Source organism: Catharus ustulatus, chromosome 33 (genome assembly GCF_009819885.2).
Source record: "Catharus ustulatus isolate bCatUst1 chromosome 33, bCatUst1.pri.v2, whole genome shotgun sequence".
Lineage (NCBI taxonomy): Eukaryota > Metazoa > Chordata > Aves > Passeriformes > Turdidae > Catharus > Catharus ustulatus.
The window spans coordinates 1,049,982-1,075,471 of record NC_046253.1 but is presented as its reverse complement, the minus strand read 5'-3'; the positions used below and the strand labels follow the sequence as shown (position 1 = coordinate 1,075,471).

Below are 25,490 nucleotides of genomic sequence, written 5' to 3'. Positions count from 1 at the left end.
GTTCCTTCCCGCTCTAATCCCGTTCCATTCCCGGTTTTTCCCCTCTCCCATCCCGTTCCAGTCCCGGTTTTCTCCTGTTCCCATCCCGGTCTCTCCCCCGCGTCTCTCCCCGTTCCAATCCCGGTCTATTCTCGGTTTTTTCCCGTTCCAATCCCGTTCTATTCCCGGTCTCTCCCCCGTTCCCATCCCGGTCCCATCCCAATCCAATCTCGGGACTTTCCCGCTTTTTCCTCCTCTCCCATCCCGATTTTCCTCCTCTCCCATCCCGGTTTTTCCCGGTTTTCTCCCGTTCCAATCCCATTTTTTACCCCCGGTCACTCCCCTCTCTTTTCCCGGTCTCTCCCCCTCTCCCATCCCGTTTTTTATTTTTTTTTTCTCCCGCTTTTCCCCCTCTCCCATCCCGTTTTTTTCTGGTTTTTTCCCCTCTCCCATCCCGTTTTTTTCCCCGATTTTTTTCCCGGTTTTCCCCCTCTCCTATCCCGTTTTTTCCCCCGTTTTTTCCCGGTTTTTTCCCGTTTTTTCTCTCCCCCGCAGCCGCGGGGATGAAGCCGGAGGCGGCTCCGTCCTGCCGGGAGCAAAGAGCGCGGCTGGGTGAGTGCCGGGAATTCCGGAAAACACCGGGAAAACATCGGGAAAATACCGGGAATAACACCAGGAATACTGGGGAAAATACTGGGAAAAATACCAGGAAAAATAGCGGGGAAAATACCGGGAATAACACCGAGAATTCCGGGGAAACACCGGGAATAACACCAGGAATACTGGGAAAATACTGGGAAAAACCGGGAAAAAAAACCGGGGAAAAAAACCGGGGAAAATAGCGGGAATTCCGGGAAAAAAACGGGAAAAATAACGGGAATAACACCAGGAATACCGGGAAAAATAGTGGGAAAAATACCGGGAAAATATCGGGAAAAATACCGGGAATAACACCAGGAATACTGGGGAAAATACTGGGAAAACCCGGGAAAAAAGGGGAAAAAAACCGGGGAAAATACTGGGAAAAACGCCTGGAATTTTGGGAAAAATACCGGGAAAAAGCCGGGGAAAATACCGGGAATATCGGGAAAAATCCTGGGAAAAATATCGGGAATAACATCAGGAATACCGGGAAAAATAGTGGGAAAAATAGTGGGAAAAATACCGGGAAAATACCGGGAATACTGGGAAAAACCGGGGAAAAAGGGGGAAAAAAACCGGGGAAAATACTGGGAAAAACGCCTGGAATTTTGGGAAAACACCGGGAAAATAGTGGGAATAACGCCAGGAATACTGGGAAAATACCGGGAAAAATACTGGGAATAATGCCAGAAATATCGGGGAAAATACCGGGAATAATACCGGGAATTCCGGAAAAAAAACCGGGAAAAATAGCGAGAATACCAGGAAAAATACCGGGAAAAATACCGGGAAAAAATTGGGAAATACACCGGGAATAACGTCAGAAATTCCGGGAAAAATACCGGGAATAACACCTGGAATTTTAGGAAAAATATCGGGAATAATGCCGGGAATAACACCGAGAATTCCTGGAAAATCCCGAGAATTCTGGGAAAATCAGCGGGAAAAAAATCCGGGAATACCAAGGAAAAATACCGGGAAAAATATCGGGAATAACCCGGGAATTCCAGGAAAAATAAAGGAAATAATACCTGGAATTTTGGGAAAAATATCGGGAAAAATTCCAGGAAAAACCCAGAGAATTCTGGAAAAAAAACCGGAAAAAAATCGGAATTTCCTTGAAAAAAAATCAGGAAAAAATCCCGGGAATAACCAGGAAAAAATTCCAGAATTGCTGGGATTAAGGATTAAAAAAATCGGATTTTTTTTTGGGATTTGGAGGATTTGAGGATTTTTTATTCACTCCAGATTTTCGGGAATTTCTTTTTTTTTCTGGTTTTTATCCCAACTTTAATCTCTGGCTGCTCCTCAAAGGGAAGGGAGGGGAGGGAAAAATTCCAATTTTTTTTTATTTATTCTGGCAGCTTCTCCTCCTCCTCCCGGGGCCTTTCCTGGATTTTTTCCACCCAAAATCCCAACAAAAATCCGGCCCTGGATCCTAAAAAAAATTCCAATTTTCCCCTTTTTTATTTTACCCCAAATTTCCCCGGATTTTTCCCTGAATTTTCCCATTTTCCCCTCATTTTCTCCAATTCATCCCAGTTTTTTTTCCCCATTTTTTCCCATTTTTTTCCCTTTTTTTTCCCCATTTTCCCCCCATTTTCTCCCCATTTTTTCCCCATTTTTTCCCATTTTCACCAAATTTTTTTCCCCATTTACCCCGGATTTTCTCCCAATTTTTTTCCATTTTCTCCAATTTTTTCCCCATTTTTTCCATTTTTTCCCAATTTTTTTCCCCATTCACCCCGGATTTTCTCCCAATTTTTTTTCCTATTTTCTCAATTTTTTTTTCCGTCTTTTTCCCCATTTCCCCCCCATTTTTTTCCATTTACCCCGGATTTTTTTTTCCCATTTTTTTCTCATTTTCTGCTTTTTCCCCCCCATTTTTTCTTCCATTTTTTCCTATTTACCCCCGATTTTTTCCCAATTTATTTTCCCATTTTCTCCATTTTCCCCCCAATTTTTCCCCATTTTTTTCCCATTTTCCCTCCATTTTTTTCCTATTTACCCCGGATTTTTGTCCTAATTTTTTTTCCCATTCACCCCAGATTTTCTCCCTTTTTTTTTCCCCCTTTTTTCCCCCATTTTTTTCTCCCATTCACCCTGGATTTTTTCCCAATTCTTTCCCCATTTTCTCCTTTTTTTTTCCATTTTTCCTCCATTTTTCCTCATTTACCACCCATTATTTTCCCCATTTTTCTCCCCATTTTTTCCCCAATTTTTTTCCCATTTACCTCGGATTTTTCCCCATTTTTTTTTCACATTTTCTCAATTTTATCCCCATTTTTTCCCCATTTTCTCCCATTTACCCCTGATTTTTTTCCCCATTTTCCCCATTTTTTTCTCAATTTTTTTCCTATTTTCCCCCCATTTTTTCTCCCATTCACACCAGATTTTCTCCCATTTTTTTTCCTATTTTCTCCAATTTTTCCCCATTTTCTCCAATTTTTTCCCAATTTTTTTTTCCCATTTACCCCTCCATTATTTTTCCTATTAACCCCGGATTTTCTCCCAATTTTTTTCCCTATTTTCTCCCTTTTTCCCCCATTGTTTCCATTTTTTTCCCAATTTTTTTCTCCCATTCACCCCGGATTTTCTCCCAACTGTTTCCCCATTTTCTCCTTTTTTTTTCCCATTTTCCCCCCATTATTTTCCTATTAACCCCGGATTTTCTCCCAGTTTTTTCCCCATTTTCTCCTTTTTTAAAACCATTTTTTTCCCATTTTTTGTCCCATTTTTCCCACTTACCCCCGACTTTTTTCCCAATTTTCTCCAATTTTTTCCTCTTTTCCCCCCATTTTTCCAAATTTTTTTCCCATTTATCCCAGAGTTTTTCCCAATTATTTTTCCCAATATTCTTCAATTTTTTCCTATTTTCCCCCCATTATTCCCCCATTTTTTTCTCTCATTCACCCCGGATTTTTCCCCATTTTTTCCCCAATTTTTTTCCCATTTACCCCGGATTTTTTTCCCATTTTCTCCCAATTTTTTTCCCATTTTTTCCCCATTTTTTCCCCTTTTCTCCCCCATTTTTTTTCCTATTAACCCCGGATTTTCTCCCAATTTTTTCCCGATTTTCTCCAATTTATTTTCCATTTTCCCCCCATTTCTTCCCATTTCCTCCCCATTTTTTCTCCCATTCACCCCGGATTTTTTCCCAATTTTTTCCCCTATTTTCTTCAATTTTTTCCCCATTTTCCCCCCATTTTTTCTCATTTTTCGCCCCATTTTTTCTCCCATTCACCCCAGATTTTTCCCCAATTTTTTCCCATTTTTTCCCCATTATTTCCAATTTTTTCCCCCATTTTTTCTCCCATTCACCCTGGATTTTTTCCCATTTTTTTCCCCATTTTCTCCAATTTCTTCCCCATTTTTTTTCATTTCTCCCCCATTTTTTCCCCTATTAACCCCGGATTTTTTTCCTAATTTTCTCCCAATTTTTCCACCCACTTTCTCAATATTTTCCCCATTTTTTCCAGCTCCCAGTCTCTGCTCTGGCTGTGGCTCCAGGATCCAGGATCGATTTTTTTGCCGCGTCGCCGACGGCTCCTCCTGGCACGAGCGGTGCCTGCGCTGCTGCGCCTGCGGCTGTGCCCTGCAGGGGAGCTGCTTCTGCAGGGGCAGCAAAATCTACTGCAGGCCTGACTATGAGAGGTGAGTAAATTTAAATTTCCCCTTTTTTTTCTGATTTTTTCCCATTTTTTTCTGATTTTTTTCGATTTTTTTTCGATTTTTTTTCGATTTTTTTCATGATTTTTTCTGATTTTTTTCTGATTTTTAGAAGATTTTTAAAAGATTTTATTCTGATTTTTAAAAAATTTATTTTCTCCATTTTCCCCCCTTTTTCCAACTTTTTTACCGTTTTTTTCTGATTTTTTTCGGTTTTTTTTTGTATTTTTTTCTGATTTTTTTCATTTTTTTCGCGATTTTTTCATTATTTTTTCTGATTTTTTTCTGATTTTTAAAAGATTTTTAAAAGATTTTTAAAAGATTTTTACAAGATTTTTTTCTGATTTTTTAAAAATTTATTTTCCCCATTTCCCCTCTTTTTTCCAACCTTTTTCCCATTTTTTACAGGTTTTTCCTAAATTTCCCCCTTTTTTCCCCGTTTTACTCTGACTTTTTCAGATTTTTTTGGAGGGTTTTTTCCTCCATTTCCCCCATATTTTTTTAAATTTCCCCCCCTATTTTTTTCTCAATTTTTAAAATATTTTCTGATTTTTTCCCATTTTTTTCCATTTTTTTCTGATCTTTTTCTGATTTTTTTTTCTGATTTTTTTCTGATTTTTCCCACATTTTTTCCACATTTTATTCTGACTTTTTTTCAGAACATTTTCCCATTTTCCCCTCATTTTCCCCCATTTTTTCTGATTTTTTTCAGATTTTTTTCAGATTTTTTTCAGATATTTTTTCCAATTTTTCCCCATTTTTTCAGATTTTCCCCATTTTTCCTGCTGCAGGGGAGCTGCTTCTGCAGGGGCAGCAAACTCTACTGCAGGCCTGACTATGAAAAGTGAGTAAATTTAAATTTCCCCCTTTATTCCCATTTTTTCCCGAATTTTTTCTGATTTTTTTCGATTTTTTTTTCGATTTTTTTTTCGATTTTTTTTTCGATTTTTTTTCAATTTTTTTCGATTTTTTAAGATTTTTTTTCCGATGTTTTTCGATTTTTTTTCTGATTTTTTTCCTGATTTTTTCCAAGATTTCTCCCCCATTTTTCTTCTCATTTTTCCCCATTTTATTCAGATTTTTTCCTGATTTTTTTTCGATTTTTTTCTGCTTTTTTTCATTTTTTTTCAGATTTTTTTTCGCGGTTTTTTTGGTATTTTTTACTGATTTTTAAAAATATTTGTCTACCCATTTTTCCCCATTTCCCCCCTATTTTCCCCCATTCTTTCAGTTTTTTTTCCCATTTTTTTTCCAAATTTTTCCTCAAAAAATCCAGAAAAAAAAACCCAAAAAAGGAGGAAAAAACCCCCAAAAAATCCAGAAAAAAACCCCAAAAGGGAGGAAAAAGAAAAACCAAAAAAGGAGGAAAAAAAACCCAAATAGGGAGGAAAAAAAACCCAAAAAAATCCATAAAAACCCCAAAATCCGGAATTCCTTTGAAGCCTTTGAAGTTTCAGGAATTTGGGAGGATCCCAAACCCTGGAACCGTTCCCAGATTTTTTATTTTTTATTTTTATTTTATTTTTTTTTTCTTCTCCTCCCCCGGAGATTTTTGGGATGAGCTCGACTCCAACTCCTCTGCCAGGATGGATTTCCTGGTTTGGGGTTTTTTTTTAGGATTTGGGGTTTTTTATTCTGGATTTTTTTGGGGTTTTTCTGGCATTTTTGGGGTTTTTTTGTGGAATTTTTAGGGTTTTTTCTGGCATTTTTAGGGTTAATTTGTGGAATTTTTAGGGGTTTTTTGTGGCATTTTTAGGGGTTTTTTGTGGATTTTTTTGGGGTTTTTTTCTGGATTTTTGGTTTTTTTCTGGCATTTTTAGGGTTTTTTTGTGGAATTTTTAGGGTTTTTTTGGTGGCATTTTTAGGGTTAATTTGTGGAATTTTTGGGGGCTTCTTGTGGCATTTTTAGGGGTTTTTTGTGGATTTTTTTTTGTTTTTTTTTCTGGATTTTTGGGGATTTTTCCTGGGATTTTTAGGGTTTTTTTGTGGCATTTTTAGGGGTTTTTTTCTGGATTTTTAGGGTTTTTTTGTGGAATTTTTGGGGTTTTTTTCTGGCATTTTTAGGGATTTTTGTGGAATTTTTTGGTTTTTTTTCAGGATTTTTGGGGGTTTTCTTCTGGTATTTTTAGGGTTTTATTTTTGTGGAATTCTTGGGGTTTTTTACTGGATTTTTGGTTTTTTTCTGGCATTTTTAGGGGTTTTTTGTGGAATTTTTTTGGGTTTTTTCTGGCATTTTTGGGGGCTTTTTGTGGAATTTTTAGGGGTTTTTTTGTGGCATTTTTAGGGTTAATTTGTGGAATTTTTAGGGTTTCTTTGTGGCATTTTTAGGGTTTTTTTGTGGATTTTTTGGGGGTTTTTTCTGGATTTTTGGATTTTTAGGGCTTTTTGTGGATTTTTTGGTTTTTTTTTTCTGGATTTTTAGGGTTTTTTTGTGGAATTTTTGGGTTTTTTTTCTGGCATTTTTAGGGATTTTTGTGGAATTTTTTGGGTTTTTTTCGGGATTTTTGGGGTTTTTTTCCTGGGATTTTTAGGGTTTTATTTTTGTGGAATTCTTGGGGTATTTTACTGGATTTTTAGAGGTTTTTTTCTGGCATTTTTAGGGGTTTTTTATAAATTTTTTGTGGGTTTTTTTTCTGGAATTTTGAGGGGTTTTTTTACCTGTTTTTTTTTTTTTTTAATTTCAAGGGTTTTTTTCCTGAATTTCATCCTGAATTTTCCCCCATTATTTCCCCCATTATTCTCCCATTATTTCCCCCAATTATCCTGAATTTTCCCCAATTATTCCCCAATAAAACCTGAATTTCCTCCATTATTTTCCCCATAAATCACCCATAAATCCCCCATTATTTCCCCCAATAATCTCATTATTTCCCCCATTAATCTCCCATTATTTCCCCCAATTATCCTGAATTTTCCCCAATTATTCCCCTCTAAAATCTGAATTTCCTCCATTATTTTCCCAATAAATTCCCCATAAATCCCCCATTAATCCCCCATTATTTCCTTCAATTATCCTGAATTTCCCCCATTATTTCCCCCATTATTTCTCTCAATTATCCTAAATATTCTCCCATTATTTCTCCCATTAATCCCCCATTATTTCCCCCTAAAATCTGAATTTTCCCCATTAATCCCCCATTAATCCCCCATTAATCCCCCATTATTTCCCCCATTCTTTCCCCCAATAACCCCAAATTTCTCCCAGTATTTACCTCAATTATCCTGAATTTCCCCCATTATTTTCCCCTTAAAAACCTGAATTTCCCCCATTATTTCCCTCAATAACCCTGATTTTTTCCACTTATTTCTCCATTAATCTCCCATTATTTCTCTCAATTATCCTGAATATTCCCCCATTATTTCTCCCATTAATCCCCCATTATTTCCCCCTAAAATCTGAATTTCCCCCATTAATCCCCCATTATTTCTCCCATTAATCTGCCATTATTTCCCTAAATTATCCTGAATTTTCCCCCATTATTTCTCCCATTAATCTCCCACTATTTCCCCCTAAAATCTGAATTTCCCCCATTATTTCCCCCAAATTTCCCCCATTATTTCCCTCAATAATCCTGAATTTCCCCCATTATTTTCCCTATTATTTCCCTCAATAACCCTGAATTGTCCCCCATTATTTCCCCCTAAAATCTGAATTTTCCCCATTAATCCCCCATTAATCCCACATTAATCTCCCATTATTTCCCCCATTATTTCCCTCAATTATCCTGAATTTTCCCCAATTATTCCCCTCTAAAATCTGAATTTCCTCCATTATTTTCCCAATAAATCCCCCATAAATCCCCCATTATTTCCCCCTAAAACCTGAATTTTCCCCATTAATCCCCCATTATTTCCAGCATTATTTCCCATTTTTTTTCCCCCCCAGGCTGTTCCTGCAGCGCTGCAGCCGCTGCCAGGTCCCCGTGGGGCGCTCGGAGCCGATCCTGCGAGTGCTGCAGGGGATTTTCCACCAGCAATGCATGTCCTGCAACCGCTGCAGCCGGCGCCTGCGCCGCGGCGATCGCTTCGTGCTGCGCCGCGGCCGCCTGCTCTGCCACGCTCATGGTAAATATTCAGATTTTAGATTTATTTTTAGGATTTTTTGGGATTTTTTTTGAATTTTTTTTAGGATTTTTTGGGGGATTTTTTTTTATTTTTAAGGGATTTTTTTTGGATTTTTAGGGAATTTTTTAGGATTTTTTTGGGATTTTTTGGGGATTTTTTTGGGATTTTTTTGGGATTTTTTCAGGATTTTTTCAAGTTTTTTTTATTTTTTTAGGATTTTTTTGGGATGTTTTAAAGAATTTTTTCAGAATTTTTTTAGAATTTTTTTTGAAATTTTAGAGATTTTTTAGGGAATTTTAAAGGATTTTTTAGGATTTCCTTGGGATTTTTTGGGGTTTTTTTAGGATTTTTTTAGGGTTTCTTTATATTTTTGGGGGATTTTTTTGGGGATGTTTTTAGGATTTTTTAGGATTTTTTTTAGGATTTTTTTGGGATTTTTTGGGGATTTTTTTGGATTTTTTTAGGATTTTTTTAGGATTTTTTGAGGATTTTTTGAGGATTTTTTGGGGATTTTTGCGAATTTTTTTTGAATTTTTAGGGATTTTTTTCTGATATTTCTTGGCAGTTTGGGGAGATTTTTTGGGATTTTTAATGGATTTTTTTGGGATTTTTGGGGATTTTTTTAGGATTTTTGTGGAATTTTTGGGGGATTTTTGTGGATTTTTTTGGCAATTTTTTCAGAATTATTGGGATTTTTTTTTTAATTTTAGCAGAATTTCGGGGGGATTTTTTGAGTATTTTTGCAGAATTTTTGGGGATTTTTTAGGACTTTGTTTGGAATTTTTGGGGATTTTTTTGAAGGAATTTTTTGTGGTGCTGCAGGGAATTTTCCACCAGCAATGCATGTCCTGCAACCGCTGCAGCCGGCGCCTGCGCCGCGGCGATCGCTTCGTGCTGCGCCGCGGCCGCCTGCTCTGCCACGCTCATGGTAAAGGTTCAAAATTTTATTTTATTTGGGAAATTACTGGAAATTTTTTAGGAATTTTTTGGGATTTTTTGGGGGATTTTTTTGGGGATTTTTTTGGGATTTTTTAGGGATTTTTTTTAGGATTTTTTGGGGATTTTTTCGGGATTTTTTGGGGATTTTTTTGAGATTTTTTAGGATTTTTTGGGGATTTTTTTAGGATTTTTTGGGGATTTTTTGGGACTTTTTAAAGAACTTTTTTTAATTTTTAGAGTTTGTTTAGGGAATTTTAAAGGATTTTTTAGGGATCTTTTAGGAAAATTTTTGGGATTTTTTGGGATTTTTTAGGGATTTTTTTCTGAGATTTCTTGGTGGCTTTGGGGGATTAGTTTGGATATTTTAAGGATTTTTTTAGGATTTTTTGGGGATTTTTTTGGCATTTAAAAAAAATTTTCGTGGATTTTTTTGGGGAATTTTTTCAGAATTATTGGGATTTTTTTGGGAATTTTAGCAGAATTTGGGGGGAATTTTTGAGGATTTTTGCAGAATTTTTGGGGGATTTTTAGGATTTTGTTTGGAATTTTTGGGGATTTTTTTGGGATTTTTTAGGATTTTTTTTTTAATTTTTACAGAACTTTTAGGGAATTTGTTGAGAATTTTTGGGAATTTTTTGGAGATTTTTATTGGCATTTATGCAGAACTTTTTGGGATATTTAGGAAATTTTTGGGGGAATTTTTGCAGAATTTTTAAGGAATTTTTTAAAAATTTTTGGGGATTTTTTCCCCCCTTCCCAATCCCCAAATTCCCGATTTTCTTTTCCTGCAGCTGCTCGGAGCTGGGAGGAGGAACCCGATGGAAAAAATCCCGATGGAAAAAATCCCAACAAGGAAAATCCCAATAGGAAAAATCCCAATGGGAAAAATCCCAACAAGGAAAATCCCAATGAGGAAAATCCCAATGGGAAAAATCCCAATGGGAAAAATCCCAACAAGGAAAATCCCAATGAGGAAAATCCTGATGGAAAAAATCCCAAAGAGGAAAATCCCAATGGGAAAAATCCCAATGAGAAAAATCCCAAAGAGGAAAATCCCAATGAGAAAAATCCCAATGAGAAAAATCCCAAAGAGGAAAATCCCAATGAGAAAAATCCCAATGAGAAAAATCCCAAAGAGGAAAATCCCAAAGAGGAAAATTCCAAAGGGGAAAATCCCAATGAGGAAAATCCCAATGGGAAAAATCCCAAAGAGGAAAATCCTGATGTGAAAAATCCCAATAGAAAAAATCCCAATGGAAAAAATCCCAATGACAAAAATCCCAATGGAAAAAATTCCAATGGGAATTTTTCTGGGAATTTTCCTGGGAATAATCCCAATGGGATTTATCCTGATGGAAATAATCCCAATGAGAATTTTTCTGGGAATTTTCCTGGGAAAAATCCCAATAGGAATTTTCCAGGGAATGATCCCAATGGGATTTATCCTGCTGGAAATAATCCCAATGGGAAATTTTCTGGGAATTTTTCTGGGAATAATCCCAATGGGAATTTTCCTGGCAATAATCCCAATAAGATTTTTTCCAGGATTTATCCCGACGGGAACGATCCCGATCGGAATTTTTCCGGGGATTTTCCTGATGGGAATAATCCCAACGGGAATTTTTCTGGGGATTTTTCTGGGAATTTTTCCATGGATTTTCCTGGGAATTTGGGGAAGGATCCCAAACGCTCCAAGCGGCCCCGAACCATCCTGAGCTCGCAGCAGCGCCGAACGTTCCGAGATTCCTTCGAGCTCTCCCCAAAACCCTGCCGGAAGGTGCCGGGATTGGGATTGGGATTTGGGATTGAGATTGGAGGTTCTGGGATTTGGGATTGGGATTTGGGATTGGGGGGTTCTGGGATCAGAATTTTGGGATTTGGGGAATTTGAAATTGTGGGATTGTGGGATTTTGGGATTTCAAATTTGGAGATTTTGGGATTTCGAGATTAGGGGATTTTGGGGGTTTGGGATTTGGGGATTTCAGGATTGTTGGATTTTGGGATTGGAGGATTCTGGGATTGGGATTTTGTGATTTGGGTGATTGGGGTATTCTGGGATTGGGATTTTCAGGTTTTGGGATTTGGGGATTTTGGTATTGTTGGGTTTTGGGATTGTTGGATTTCAGGATTCTGGGATTGTTGGATTTTGGGATTTTGAAACTGTGGGACTGTGGGATTTTGGATTTGGGGCATTCTGGGATTTGGGGATTGTTGGATTTCAGGATTTCGTGATTGGAGGATTCTGGGATTTTGGGATTTGGGGATTTTGGTATTCTGGGATTGGGGGTTCTGGAATTGTTGGATTTTGGGATTTGAGGATTTTGAAATTGTGGGATTGTGGGATTTTGGGATTTCAGATTTGGAGATTTTGGGATTTCGAGATTGGGGGATTTTGGGGTTTTGGGATTGGGGGATTTCAGGATTGATGGATTTTGGGATTGGAGGATTCTTGGATTGGGATTTTGGGGTTTTGGGATTTGGGGATTTTGGGGTTTTGGGATTGGGGGATTTCAGGATTGTTGGATTTTGGGATTGGAGGATTCTTGGATTGGGATTTTGGGGTTTTGGGATTTGGGATTTTGGGGTTTTGGGATTGGGGGATTTCAGGATTGTTGGATTTTGGGATTTGAGGATTCTGGGATTGGGATTTGGGATTGGGAGGTTCTGGGATCGGGATTTTGGGGTTTTGGAATTTGGGGATTTTGGGATTGGGGGATTCTGGAATTGGGATTTTGGAATTTCGGGATTGGGGGATTTTAGGATTGTGGGATCCTGGGATCGGGATTTTGGGGTTTTGGGATTTGGGGATTTCAGGATTGTTGGATTTCGTGATTGGAGGATTCTGGGATTATGGGGTTTGGGGATTGTTGGATTTTGGGATTTGGGGATTTTGGGATTGTAGGATTTTAGGATTTCAGATTAGGGGGATTCTGGGATTTTGGGATTGGGGGATTTCAGGATTGTTGGATTTTGGGAGTGCTGGTTTTTGGGATTTGGGGTTCTGGGATTGGGATTTTGGGATTTTGGGACTTCAGGATTGGGGGATTTTGGGATTGTTGGATTTTGGGATTGTTGGGTTTTGAGATTTGGGGATTTTGAAACTGTGGGATTGGGGGATTCTGGGATTGGGGGATTGTGGGATTGGGATTTCAGGATTGGGGGATTTCAGGATTGTTGGATTTTGGGATTGCTGGTTTTGGGGATTGGAGGATTCTGGGACTGGGATTTTGGGATTTTGGGATTGGGGGATTTTGGGATTGTTGGATTTTGGGATTGTTGGATTTCAGGATTGGAGGATTCTGGGATTGGGATTTTGGGATTGGGGGATTGTTGGGTTTTGGGATTGTTGGATTTCAGGATTCTGGGATCGGGATTTTGGGATTTGGGGGATTTGGGATTTCAGGATTCTGGGATTTTGGGATCCTGGGATGAAGGGATTTTGGGATTGTTGGATTTTGGGATTTGGGGATTCTGGGCTCTCAGGATTTTGGGATTTGGGGATTCTGGGATTAAGGGATCGAGGGCTCGTGGATGGGGTTCTGGGATTCATTTCTTTTCTCTGAATTCCCAGATATTTTTCCCTCCCCATTCCCAATTTTTTTCCTGGAATTCCCAGGGATTTTTTTTTTTGGAATTCCCAGGGATTTTTCCCTCCCCATTCCCAATTTTTTCTGGGAATTCCCAGGGATTTGGATTTTTCCAGGTGCGGGAGACGCTGGCGGCCCAGACGGGGCTGACGGTTCGGGTGGTCCAGGTGTGGTTCCAGAACCAACGAGCCAAGGTGAGAATTCCCAAAATTCCCAAAATTCCCAAAATTCCCAAAATTCCAGGATTTAAAACCAAAAAATCCTCCAAATGGAAGTTTTCTGAACGTGGAATTTTGGGATTTTCCCGGAATTTTCCCCTCCCAGATGAAGAAAATGGCGCGGAGGCAGCAGGAGCAGCTCGGGAATTCCAGAGGAGAAATTCCGGCTGGGAGAGGCCGGGAGGGAAAGGAGGAGGAAGAGGGTGGGGAAAAATGGGAATGGGGATGGGAATTTGGGATTTGGGAAATTGGGAAATTGGGATTTGGGAATTGGGATTTGGGAAATTGGGAATTGGGAAATTGGGATTTGGGGTGGATTTGGGATGGGAAATTGGGATTGGGAATAGAGAACTGGGAATTGGGAAATTGGGAGTTGGGAAATGGGAAATTGGGATTTGGGATACTGGGAATGGGAAATTGGGATTTGAGGTGGATTTGGGATGGGAATTTGGGAATGGGAATTGGGAATGGGAAATTGGGAATTGGGAAATTGGGAAATGGGAAATTGGGAATTGGGAATGGGGAACTGGGAACTGGGAAGGATTTGGGAAATGGGAAATTGGGAAATGAGAATTTGGGATTTGGGGTGGATTTGGGATGGGAAATTGGGAATTGGGAAATTGGGGTTTGGGAATTGGGAAATGGGAAATTGGGATTTGGGAAATTGGGAATTGGGAAATTGGGAAATTGGGATTTGGGAAATTGGGAATTGGGGTGGATTTGGGATGGGAAATTGGGAATGGGGAACTGGGAATTGGAAAACTGGGAATGAGAAACTGGGAATGGGAATTGGGATTTGGATGGGAAATGGGAAACTGGGAATTGGGAAGGATTTGGGATTGATTTGGGAATGAGGAATTGGGAATTGGAATGGATTTGGGATGGGAAATGGGAAATTGGGAATGGGGATGGAAATCCCAAGATCCCAATCCCAAAATCCCGATATTCCCAACCCTCATCCCAACATTTGGGATGTTCCAGGCCCTGAGCAGATCCTGGTCCCGTTCTCCCGGATCCCACCGGGGCCCGACGGATCCGGGAGCGAGTTTGGAATGTTCCAGAAGCTCCCAGAGCTGCAGAACTGGGGTAATTCCAGGGAATTTGGGGAATTCTGGGAATGGGAAATTGGGAATTAACTCCCAGAGCTCCAGAACTGGGGTAATTTCAGGGAATTTGGGGAATTTGGGGAATTCTGGGAATGGGAAATGGGGAATTAATTGCCAGAGCTCCAGAACTGGGGTAATTCCAGGGAATTTTGGGAATTCTGGGAAATTGGGAATTAATTCCCAGAGCTCCATGCTTGTGGGAATTCCAGGGAATTTTGGGAATTTGGGAATTAATTCCCAGAGCTCCATCCTTGAGGGAATTCCAGGGAATTTTGGGAATGGGAAATTGGGAATTCACTCTCAGAGCTCCATCCTTGGGGGAATTTCAGGGAATTTTGGGAATTTGGGGAATGGGAAATTGAGAATTAATTCCCAGAGCTCCATCCTTGGGGAAATTCCAGGGAATTTTGGGAATGGGAAATTGAGAATTAATTCCCAGAGCTCCATCCTTGTGGGAATTCCAGGGAATTTTGGGAATTGGGAATTAATTCCCAGAGCTCCATCTTTGGGGGATTTCAGGGAATTTTGGGAATGGGAAATTGGGAATTAACTCCCAGAGCTCCATCTTTGGGGGAATTCCAGAGAATTTTGGGAATTTGGGGAATGGGAAATTGGGAATTAATTCCCAGAGCTCCATCCTTGGGGGAATTCCAGGGAATTTTGGGAATTTGGGAATTAATTCTCAGAGCTCCATCCTTGGGGGAATTCCAGGGAATTTTGGGAATTCTGGGAATGGGAAACTGGGAAATTTGGAATGGAAAACTGGGAAATTGGGAATGGGGGAAAGGGAAAATTTGGAATGGGAAAAATGGGAGAGGAAAATTTGGAATAAGGAATGGAAAACTGAAAATGGGAAATTGGGAAATGGGAAATTGGAAAAATTGGGAATGAGAAATTGGGAAATTGGGAATGGGGAACTGGGAATGGAAAAATTGGGAATGGGAAACTTGGAAATTTGGGAATGGGATTGGGATGGACCAATTTTCCCCCTCCCCAACCCCTTTTCCTGATTTTTCCCATTTTTCCACAACTTTTCCTGATTTTTTTCCCTCTTTTCCCAGACTCCAAGGGAATTTTCCAGGGGTTGGGATCCTTGGGAGAGGCTCTGGAGAATTCCCAACATCTGATCCCGGAATTTCCTGGAATTCCCAAACCTGGGAATCCCCTGGAGCATCTGTACCCCAAAATTCCAGAAATTCCAGAAATTCCTGAGCCTGGGAATCCCCTGGAGCATCTGTACCCCAGAATTCCCAAAATTCCCAAAATTCCTGAGCCTGGGAATCCCCTGGAGCATCTGTACCCCAGAATTCCCAAAATTCCCAAAATTCCTGAGCCTGGGAATCCCATGGAATGTCTCTACTCCATGCACAGCTCCTATTTCACCTCCTGATGTGCTGGGAATTCCCATAATCCCAAAAATCCCAAACCCAAAAATGCCCCAAATCCCAAGAATCCTGAAAATTCCAATCCCAGGAATCTCAAATCCTGAAAATCCAAAAAATCCCAATCCAAAAAAATCCCAGGAATTAAAAAAATCCCAGGAATTCAAAAAATCATAAAAATCCTGAAAATCCCAATCCCAGGAATCCCAAAATCCCAATCCTAAAAATCCAGAAAATTCCAATCCTGGGAATAAAAAAAAATTCCCAATCCTGGGAATCCCAAAATTCCCAGAAATCTTAAAATCCAAATCCCCAAAAATCCTGAAAATCCCAATTCTTGGATTCCCAAAAATCCCAAAATCCACAAAATTCCAGTCCTGGGAATCCCAAAAATTCCAGTCCTGGGAATCCCAAAAATTCCAGTCCTGGGAATCGCATAATTCCCAGAAATCCTAAAATCCCAAAAATCCTGAAAATCCCAATCCCAGGAATCCCAAAAATCCCAATCCTAAAAATCCAGAAAATTCCAATCCTGGGAATAAAAAAAAAATCCCAATCCTGGGAATCCCAAAATTCCCAGAAATCCTAAAATCCCAAAAATCCCAAGAATCCTGGAAATCTAAATCCCAAAAAACCCAGTCCTGAGAATCCTGAAAATCTTTCCTGGGAATCCCCAAAATCCCAAAAATCCAGAAAACCCCAGTCCTGGGAATTCCAAAATTCCCAGAAATTCTAAAATCCCCAAAATCCCAATCCCAGAAATCCCAAAAATCCCAATCCTAAAAATTCAGAAAATCCCAATCCTGGGAATCCCAAAATTCCCAGAAATCTTAAAATCCCAAAAAATCCCAATCCCAGAAATCCCAAAAATCCAAATCCCCAAAATCCTGAAAATCCAAATCCTAAAATCCTGAAAAATCCCAATCCCACGAATCCCAAAATTCCCAGAAATTCTAAAATCCAAAAAATTCAAATCCCAAAAATCCTGAAAATCCCAATCCTCAGATTCCCAAAAACCCCAAAATCCTAATCCTAAAAATCCATAAAATTCAAATCCTGGGAATCCCAAAATTCCCAGAAATCCTAAAATCCCAAAAATCCAAATCCCAGAAATCCCAAAAATCCAAATCCCCAAAATCCCAAAAATCCAAATCCTAAAAATCCCAAAAATCCCAATCCCAGAAATCCCAAAATCTGGGATCAGCCCCCCAGGAATTCACAGAATTTGGGGTTTTTTTTAGAATTTTAGAAGGATTTTTTTTTTTTTAAATGAAATAAATTCCAGAAAAATAAAAATGGAAAAATTTTGGGAATTTGGGGATTTTGAGGGGGGGTGGGATTGGAATTCCCAGAATTTTTTTTGTTTTTGCCCCCATGGAAAAATTCTGTGGGAACACAAAATTCCATCCCAAAAAAATCCCAAAAAGAATCCCCAAAAAATGGGAGGGAGACGAGGAAAAAGTGGGAAAAAAAAGGAGAAAAAATGGAAAATTTGGGAGTGAAAAGAGAGAAAAAAATGGTAATTAAAAGAGAAAAAAATTGGAATATTTGGGAATTAAAAGAGGGAAAAAATGAGAATTAAAAGAGGGAAAAAATTGGAAAATTTGGGAATTGAAAGTAGGAAAAATGGGAATTAAAAGGGGGAAAAATTGGGAAAATTTTTGAATTAAAAGGGGAAAAAAGAGGAAAAATTTTTGAATAAAAAGATGGGAAAAAAGAGAAAAAAATGGGGAGATATGGAAATAAAAAGAGAAGAAAATGGGGAAAAAAAGAAGAAAAAGAAGGAAAAGTTGGGAATAAAAAGAGAGAAAATTTGGGACTAAAAAGAGAAAAATTTTGGGGAAAAAACAAAAAAAATTTGGGAATAAAATAGAGAAAAAAAGGAAGAAAAAAGAGAAGAAAATGACAATAAAAATAAGGAAAAAAGGGGAAAAAACTGAAAAAATGGGAATAAAAAGAAGAGTAAAAAAGGAGAAAAAAAAGGAAAATTTGAGGATAAAAAGAAAGAAAATTTTGGAAAAATTAAATAAAAATTAAAATAAAATAAAATAAAAATTAAATTAAATAAAATTTGGGAAGGAAAAGAAGAAAAAAACCAAATTTTGGGTCCCATCCCTGCTGGAATTTTTATTTCTTGCTCTGATTTTTGGGATAAAATCCTGGAAATTTGGGAATTTTCTCCTTTTCCAGAGGGGAAATTCTGAGGATTTGGGAGAAGATTCCGGAAGGTTCCGAAGTTTTCCCGGGGTTTTAATTCCAGGAATTCTCTGGGGAGGAAAGGAAAAAAAAATCATTAAAAATTCAATTTTTTTAGCCTAAAATTCCTTTTTTTCAGGGGGAAAAAATCCCAAAATTCCTTTTTCCAGGGGAAAAAAATTCCAAATTTAAATCCCATTTTAATCTAAAATTTCTTTTTTTCCCAGGGAAAAAAATTCCAAAATTTCCATCCCAAAATTCCTTTTTCCAGGAAAAAAAATCCCAAATTTAAATCCTATTTTTATCCAAAATTCCTTTTTCCAGGGAAAAAAAAATCCCAAATTTAAATCCCATTTTTATCCCAAATTATTTCTTTTTCCAGGCAAAAAAATCCCAAATTTCTTTTTTTCCAGGGATAAAAAAATTCCAAATTTAAATCCCAATTTTATCCCAAATTTATTTTTTTCCAGGGAAAAAAAATCCCAAATTTCTTTTTTTCCAGGTAAAAAAAATCCTAAATTTAAATCTTATTTTTATCTAATTTTTTTTTTTTTTCCAGGGAAAAAAATCCCAAATTTAAATCTCATTTTTATCCCAATTTTATTTTTTTCAGAGAAAAAAATCCCAAATTTCTTTTTTTCCAGGGAAAAAAAATCCCAAATTTAAATCCCATTTTTATCCCAAATTATTTTTTTTTTCCAGGGAAAAAAATCCCAAATTTCTTTTTTTCCAGAGAAAAAAAATTCCAAATTTAAATCCCATTTTAATCTAAAATTTCTTTTTTTCCCAGAGAAAAAAAATCCAAAATTTCCATCCCAAAATTCCTTTTTCCAGGAAAAAAAAATTCCAAAATTAAATCCCAGTTTTATCCCAAATTTATTTTTTTTTAGAGAAAAAAAATCCCAAAATTTCCTTTTTCCAGGGGAAAAAAATCCCAAATTTAAATCCCATTTTTATCCCAAATTATTTTTTTTCCAGGCAAAAAAAATCCCAAATTTCTTTTTTCCAGGTAAGAAAAATCCTAAATTTAAATCCCAATTTTATACCAAATTTTTTTTTCCAGGGAAAAAAATTCCAAAATTTCCATCCCAAAATTCCTTTTTCCAGGAAAAAAAATCCCAAATTTAAATCCCATTTTTATCCCAAATTTCTTTTTTTTTCAGGGAAAAAAAAATCCCAAAATTTCATTTTTCCAGAAAAGAAAATCCCAAATTTAAATCCCATTTTTATCTCAAATTTATTTTTTTTCAGAGAAAAAAAATCCCAAAATTTCTTTTTTCCAGGAAAAAAAATCCTAAATTTAAATCCCATTTTTATCTAAAATTTTTTTTTTTTCAGGAAAAAAAATCTCAAAATTCCATCCCAAAATTTCCTTTTTTTCCATCTTTTCCAAGAGGAAAAAAATTGAACTTTGATTTATTTTAGGGAATTGAAATCCCATTTTTTTACACAGATTTTATTCAAAATTTCTTTTTCCCAGAGAAACAAAAAACTCCAAAATTGATCCCAAAATTCATTTTTTTTTCAGCTTTTCCAGGGAAAAAAATTTAGAAAATTCTGATCCAAATTTTAACTAAAAATTCTTTTTTTTTCCTAATTTTTTTCCATGCTCAGAGCAGGAATTTGGTGCCATTTTGAACAGAAATTTGGGATTTTTTCCCATTTTTAACCCAAAATTTTGGCTCAGGTCTCACCTGGGGAGGTGGCACCGGGACTGTCCCCAAGGGTGGCACCTGAGGTGACACCTGGGTGACATTTAGGTGACATTTTTGAGCTCACAGCAGAAATTTGGTGCCATTTTGAGCAGAATTTGGGGATTTTTTTCCATTTTTAACCCAAATTTTTGGCTCAGGCCTCACCTGGTGAGGTCCCCTCGGGGGTGGCACCTGAGGTGACATCTGGGTGACATTTGGTGACACCTGGGTGACATTTGGGTGACATTCTGGGGGACATTTTGGAGCACACAGCAGGAATTTGGTGCCGTTTTGAGCAGAATTTTGGGATTTTTTCCCATTTTTAACCCAAAATTTTGGCTCAGGTCTCACCTGGGGAGGTGGCACCAGGACTGTCCCCAAGGGTGGCACCTGAGGTGACATTTGGGTGACAACTGGGTGACATTTTGAGCTCACAGCAGGAATTTGGTGCCATTTTGAGCAGAATTTTGGGATTTTTTTTCCATTTTTAACCCAAATTTTTGGCTCAGGCCTCACCTGGCGAGGTCCCCTCGGGGGTGGCACCTGAGGTGACATTTGGTGACACCTGAAGTGACATTCTGGGTGACATTGAGTGACACCTGGGTGACATTTTGAGCACACAGCAGGAATTTGGTGCCATTTTGAGCAGAATTTGGGGATTTTTTCCCATTTTTAACCCAAAATTTTGGCTCAGGCCTCACCTGGTGAGGTCCCCTCGGGGGTGGCACCTGAGGTGACATTTGGTGACATCTGGGTGACATTCTGAGTAACATTTAGGGCACAGAGCAGGAATTTGGTGCCATTTTGAGCAGAATTTTGGGATTTTTTCCCATTTTTAACCCAAAATTTTGGGTCAGGCCTCACCTGGGGAGGTGGCACCGGGACTGTCCCCAAGGGTGGCACCTGAGGTGACACCTGGTGACATTTGGGTGACATTTGGGCACAGAGCAGGAATTTGGTGCCATTTTGAGCAGAATTTTGGGATTTTTTAAAAATTTTAACCCAAAATTTTGGCTTAGGCCTCACCTGGCGAGGTCCCCTCGGGGGTGGCACCTGAGGTGACATCTGGGTGACATTTAGGTGTCACCTCGGTGACACTTGGGTGACATTTAGGTGACATTAGGGTGACATTTAGGTGACATTTTGGAGCACACAGCAGGAATTTGGTGCCATTTTGAGCAGAATTTTGGGATTTTTTTCCATTTTTAACCCAAAATTTTGGCTCAGGCCTCACCTGGCGAGGTCCCCTCGGGGGTGGCACCAGGACTGTCCCCAAGGGTGACATTTGGTGACATTAGGGTGACATTTAGGTGACATTTTGAGCTCACAGCAGGAATTTGGTGCCATTTTGAGCAGAATTTTGGGGTTTTTATCCATTTTTAACCCAAAATTTTGGGTCAAGCCTCACCTGTGGAGGTGGCACCGGGACTGTCCCCAAGGGTGGCACCTGAGGTGACATCTGGGTGACATTTGGGTGACATTTAGGTGACATTTGGTGCCATTTTGAGCAGAATTTGGGGATTTTTTCCCATTTTTAACCCAAAATTTTGGCTCGGGCCTCACCTGGGGAGGTCCCCTCGGGGGTGGGACCAGGACTGTCCCCAAGGATGACATTTAGGTGACATTAGGGTGACATTTAGGTGACATTTTGGAGCTCACAGCAGGAATTCGGTGCCGTTTTGAGTAGAATTTTTGGTTTTTTTCCCATTTTTAACCCAAAATTTTGGCTCAGGTCCCACCTGGCGAGGTCCCCTCGGGGGTGGCACCTGAGGTGACATTGGGGTGACATTTGGGTGACACCTGGGTGACATTTTGGGCACACAGCAGGAATTTGGTGCCATTTTGAGCAGAATTTTGGGATTTTTTTCCATTTTTAACCCAAAATTTTGGCTCAGGCCTCACCTGGCGAGGTCCCCTCGGGGGTGGCACTGGGGGTGGCACCTGAGGTGACATTTGGGTGACATTTGGGTGACATCTGGGTGATATTTGGTGACATTTAGGTGACATTTTGGAGCACACAGCAGGAATTTGGTGCCATTTTGAGCAGAATTTTGGGATTTTTTCCCATTTTTAACCCAAAATTTTGGGTCAGGCCTCACCTGGGGAGGTGGCACCAGGACTGTCCCCAGGTGTGACATTCTGGGTGACATTTGGTGACACCTGGGTGACATTTGAATGACATTTAGGTGACATTTGGAGCACACAGCAGGAATTTGGTGCCATTTTGAGCAGAATTTTGGGATTTTTTCCCCATTTTTAACCCAAAATTTTGGCTCAGGTCTCACCTGGCGAGGTCCCCTCGGGGGTGGCACCTGAGGTGACATTAGGGTGACATTGGGTGACATTTAGGTGACATTTGGAGCACACAGCAGGAATTTGGTGCCATTTTGAGCAGAATTTTTGGTTTTTTTCCCATTTTTAACCCAAAATTTTGGCTCAGGCCTCACCTGGCGAGGTCCCCTCGGGGGTGGCACCTGAGGTGACATCTGGGTGACATTTGGTGACATTTTGTGCACACAGGAGGAATTTGATGCCATTTTGAGCAGAATTTGGTGACATTTTGAGCAGAAATTTGGGATTTTTTTCCATTTTTAACCCAAAATTTTGGGTCAGGCCTCACCTGGCGAGGTCCCCTCGGGGGTGGCACCTGAGGTGACATTTGGTGACAGCTGGGTGACGTTCTGGGCACACTGCAGGAACCTGGAGACGTGGGGCTGGCACTGGGCCGTGTCCCTGGGCCGCTCCCTCAGGCAGCGCTCGAAGGCCCCGAAGGGCTCGGAGCAATCGCGGCGGATCCGGCGAACCAGGGGGCTGGAAAAAAACAGGGAAAAATGGGAATAAAATGGGGAAAAATTGGGAATAAATTGGGCAATAATTGGGAAAAAAATCAGGAATAAATCAGGAATAATGGGGAAAAAATTCGGGATAAATCGGGAAGAAATTTGGAATAAATTGGGGAAAAATTTGAAATAAATCGGGAAGAAATTCGGAATAAATTTGGAAAAAAATTGGGAAAAAAACGAGGAAAAAATGGGAATAAATTGGGGAAAATTAGGGAAAAGTTGGAGGAAAATTGGGAAAAAAATGGGAAAAATTGGGGGAAATTTGGGGAAAAATTTCAAATAAATTGGGAATAAATTGGAAAAATATTGGGAAAAATTTGGGATAAATTGGGAATAAATTCGGGAAAAGTTAGGGAAAAATTGGGGAAAATTTTGGAATAAATTGGGGAAAAATTGGGGAAAAATTGGGAATAAATTGGGAAAAAATCAGGACAAAATTGGGAATAAATTGGGGAAAAATTGGGAATTAATTGGAATAATCTGGGGAAAAAATGGGGAAAAATTGGGGGAGAATTGGGGAAAATTTGGAATAAATTGGGAGGAAATTAGGAATAAATTGGGAATAAATTGGGAAAAAATGGCAATAAATTTGGAATAATTGGGGGAAAATTGGGAAAAAGTTGGGAAGTATTTGGGGAAAAATTGGGGGGAAATTGGGGGAAAATTTGGGAAAAATTGTGAATAAATTGGGAAAATATTGGGAAAAAAATTGGGATAAATTGGGAATAAATTGGGAAAAATTGGGGAAAAAGTGGGAAAAATTTGGAATAAATTGGGGGGAAATTGGGAATAAACTGGAGAAAAACAGGGAGAAAAATGGGAATAAATTGGGAAAAATTTGGGATAAATTGGGAAAAAGTTGGGAAAAAATTGGGGGAAAATAGGGAAAAAATTGGGAATAAGTTGGGGAAAAATGGGAATAAATTGGGAATAAATTGGGGAAATGATGGGAATAAATTGGGAAAATACTGGGAGAAAATTGGGGGGGAATTGGGGAAAAATTGGGAATAAATTGGGGGAAAATTGGGAAAAAACAGGGAAAAAATGGGAATAAATTGGGAAAAAAATCAGGAATAATCAGAAATAATGGGGAAAAAATTCAGGATAAATCGGGAATAAATTGGAAAAAAAATTGGGAAAAGGTTGGGGGAAATAGGGAAAAAAATGGGAAAAAATGGGAATAAATTGGGAATAAATTGGGAATAAATTGAGGGGAAATGGGGGAAAAATTGGGAAAAAAATCAGGAATAAATCAGGAATAATGGGTAAAAAATTCGGGATAAATCGGGAAGAAATTTGGAATAAATTGGGGAAAAATTGGAAATAAATCGGGAAGAAATTCGGAATAAATTTGGAAAAAATTGGGAAAAAAACGAGGAAAAATGGGAATAAATTGGGAATAAAGTGGGGAAAAGTTGGAGGAAAATTGGGAAAAATTTTGGAATAAATTGGGAAAAAATTGTGAATAAATTGGAGGAAATTGGGGAAAAGTTAGGGAAAAATTGGGAAAAAATTTGGAATAAATTGGAAAAAAATTTTGAATAAATTGGGAAAATATTGGGAAAAAATTGGGAAAAATTGGGAATAAATTGGGAAAAATTGGGGAAAAATTTGGAATAAATTGGGGGGAAATTGGGAATAAACTGGAGAAAAACAAGGAAAAAAATGGGAATAAATTGGGAAAAATTGGGGGAAATTTGGGGAAAAGTTGGGAAAAAACTGGGGGAAAATAGGGAAAAAATTGGGAAAAAATTGGGGAAAAATGGGGAAAAATTGGGGGAAACTGGGGGAAAGTAGGAGAAAAAGTGGGAAAAATTAGGGAAAAAAAAAGGGAAAAAAATTGGGTAAAAATGGGAATAAATAGGAAAAAAAATGGGAAAAAATGGGGGGGAAATGGGAATAAACTGGGGAAAAAATTGGGGGGAAATTGGGGGAAAATTTGGAATAAATTGGAATAAATTGGGAAAAAATTGGTGAAAAATAGGGAAAAAATTGGGAAAATATTGGGAGAAAATTTGGAATAAATTGGGAATAAATGAGGAAAAATTGGGGGAAAATTGGGAATAAATTGGGGAAAAATGAGAATAAATTGGGAATAAATGCGGGAAAAAATGAGAAAAAATTGGGGAAAATTTGGAATAGAAAGGGGAATAAATTGGGAAAATATTGGGAATAAATTGGGGGAAAATGGGAATAAATTGGGAAAAATTGGAGGAAAATTGGGGAAAAATTGGGAAAAAAATTTAGAATAAATGGGGGAAAATTTGGAATAAATTGGGAAAAAATTGGGAATAAATTAAGAAAATATTCAGAAATATGGGGAGAAAAATGGAGGAGAATTGGGATAAAATTGGAGAAAAATTGGGAAAAAAGTCTGGAAAAAAATGGGAAAAAATCGGGATTGGGACCCAGTGCTCCCAGTTTGGGTCCCAGTGCTCCCAGTTTGGGTCCCAGTGCTCCCAGTTTGGGTCACTCACTGGTTGGAGCTGCACTGGGTGACACTCAGGGACACTCGGGGACAATCCCAGTGCTCCCAGTTTGGGTCACTCACTGGTTGGAGCTGCACTGGGTGACACTGGGTGACACTCAGGGACAATCCCAGTGCTCCCAGTGCTCCCAGTTTGGGTCACTCACTGGTTGGAGGCGCACTCGGTGACGCTCAGGGACAGTTGGTGACAATCTCGGTGCCAGCTCCCGGGACTCGCGGCCACGCAGCGCCCGTAGCGCTCCAGCTCCGGCCCGCAGAGCTGGGCGGTGACAGCCAGCGCCTCCCTGCGACAGCGACAGCGACAGCCACACTATCGCGACAGTCGCGACTGAACGGGGGGCAGAAGCGGGGGGACATGAGGGGACAAGGAGGGGAAGAAGCGGGGGGACACCGGGGGGATAACGGGGGACACCGAGGGGACATCGTGGGGACAACGAGGGTCAGAACCGAGGCCAGCAACACCGCGGGAGGGGGCACGGTGGCCGTGAACACCGCGGGGCCTTGAAGAGCGGCAGGGACAGGAGGGGACACAGCGCGACACGAGGGACACCGAGGGGACACGGCCCGACCCCACCGCCCCTCACTCACATGGCGCCACTTCCGCTTCCGGCTCTTCACTTCCGCTGCAGTCACTCACTTCCGCCACCACTGCTCCACTTCCGCCTCCACTTCCGCTTCACTT

General features: G+C 39.3%; 3 protein-coding genes and 1 long non-coding RNA gene across 6 annotated transcripts; 3 read left to right on the top strand and 1 right to left on the bottom strand.

The window, feature by feature from the left end:
- Positions 1-467: 467 nt before the first annotated feature.
- Positions 468-8,378, top strand: LOC117009459 (LIM homeobox transcription factor 1-beta-like; the record flags this gene model as incomplete). The annotated part of the gene is made up of 3 exons (XM_033083691.1): positions 468-591; positions 4,101-4,275; positions 8,177-8,378. Coding segments are annotated over exons 1-3 (426 nt in total), but the record flags the coding sequence as incomplete, so codon positions are not given.
- A 774-nt stretch (positions 8,379-9,152) lies between these two features.
- On the top strand, positions 9,153-10,130 carry LOC122149471. Its single transcript, XR_006163136.1, has 2 exons — positions 9,153-9,283; positions 10,086-10,130. It is a non-coding gene; the product is annotated as an uncharacterized LOC122149471 (long non-coding RNA).
- Positions 10,131-10,613: 483 nt separating this feature from the next.
- On the top strand, positions 10,614-15,672 carry LOC117009496 (LIM homeobox transcription factor 1-alpha-like). The gene is made up of 5 exons (XM_033083738.2): positions 10,614-11,071; positions 12,998-13,075; positions 13,206-13,302; positions 14,081-14,185; positions 15,267-15,672. The coding sequence occupies exons 1-5, from the start codon at positions 10,946-10,948 to the stop codon at positions 15,593-15,595; spliced, it is 735 nt and encodes a 244-aa protein (XP_032939629.1). The 5' UTR covers positions 10,614-10,945; the 3' UTR covers positions 15,596-15,672.
- Positions 15,673-17,703: 2,031 nt separating this feature from the next.
- On the bottom strand, positions 17,704-25,433 carry LOC117009502 (coiled-coil-helix-coiled-coil-helix domain-containing protein 5-like). 3 transcript variants are annotated; one of them, XM_033083747.1, is made up of 6 exons: positions 25,397-25,433; positions 24,955-25,092; positions 22,125-22,288; positions 21,407-21,418; positions 19,994-20,020; positions 17,704-17,854 (listed from the first exon to the last, which is right to left on the bottom strand). In XM_033083747.1, coding segments are annotated over exons 1-6 (360 nt in total). In that variant the 5' UTR covers positions 25,399-25,433; the 3' UTR covers positions 17,704-17,837. The 3 variants fall into 3 exon arrangements, with proteins under 3 accessions (XP_032939638.1, XP_032939637.1, XP_032939639.1); XM_033083746.1 differs by lacking the exon at positions 19,994-20,020 and having other exon boundaries at positions 21,380-21,418; XM_033083748.1 differs by lacking the exons at positions 19,994-20,020; positions 21,407-21,418 and having other exon boundaries at positions 22,098-22,288.
- Between the last annotated feature and the right edge of the window lie 57 nt (positions 25,434-25,490).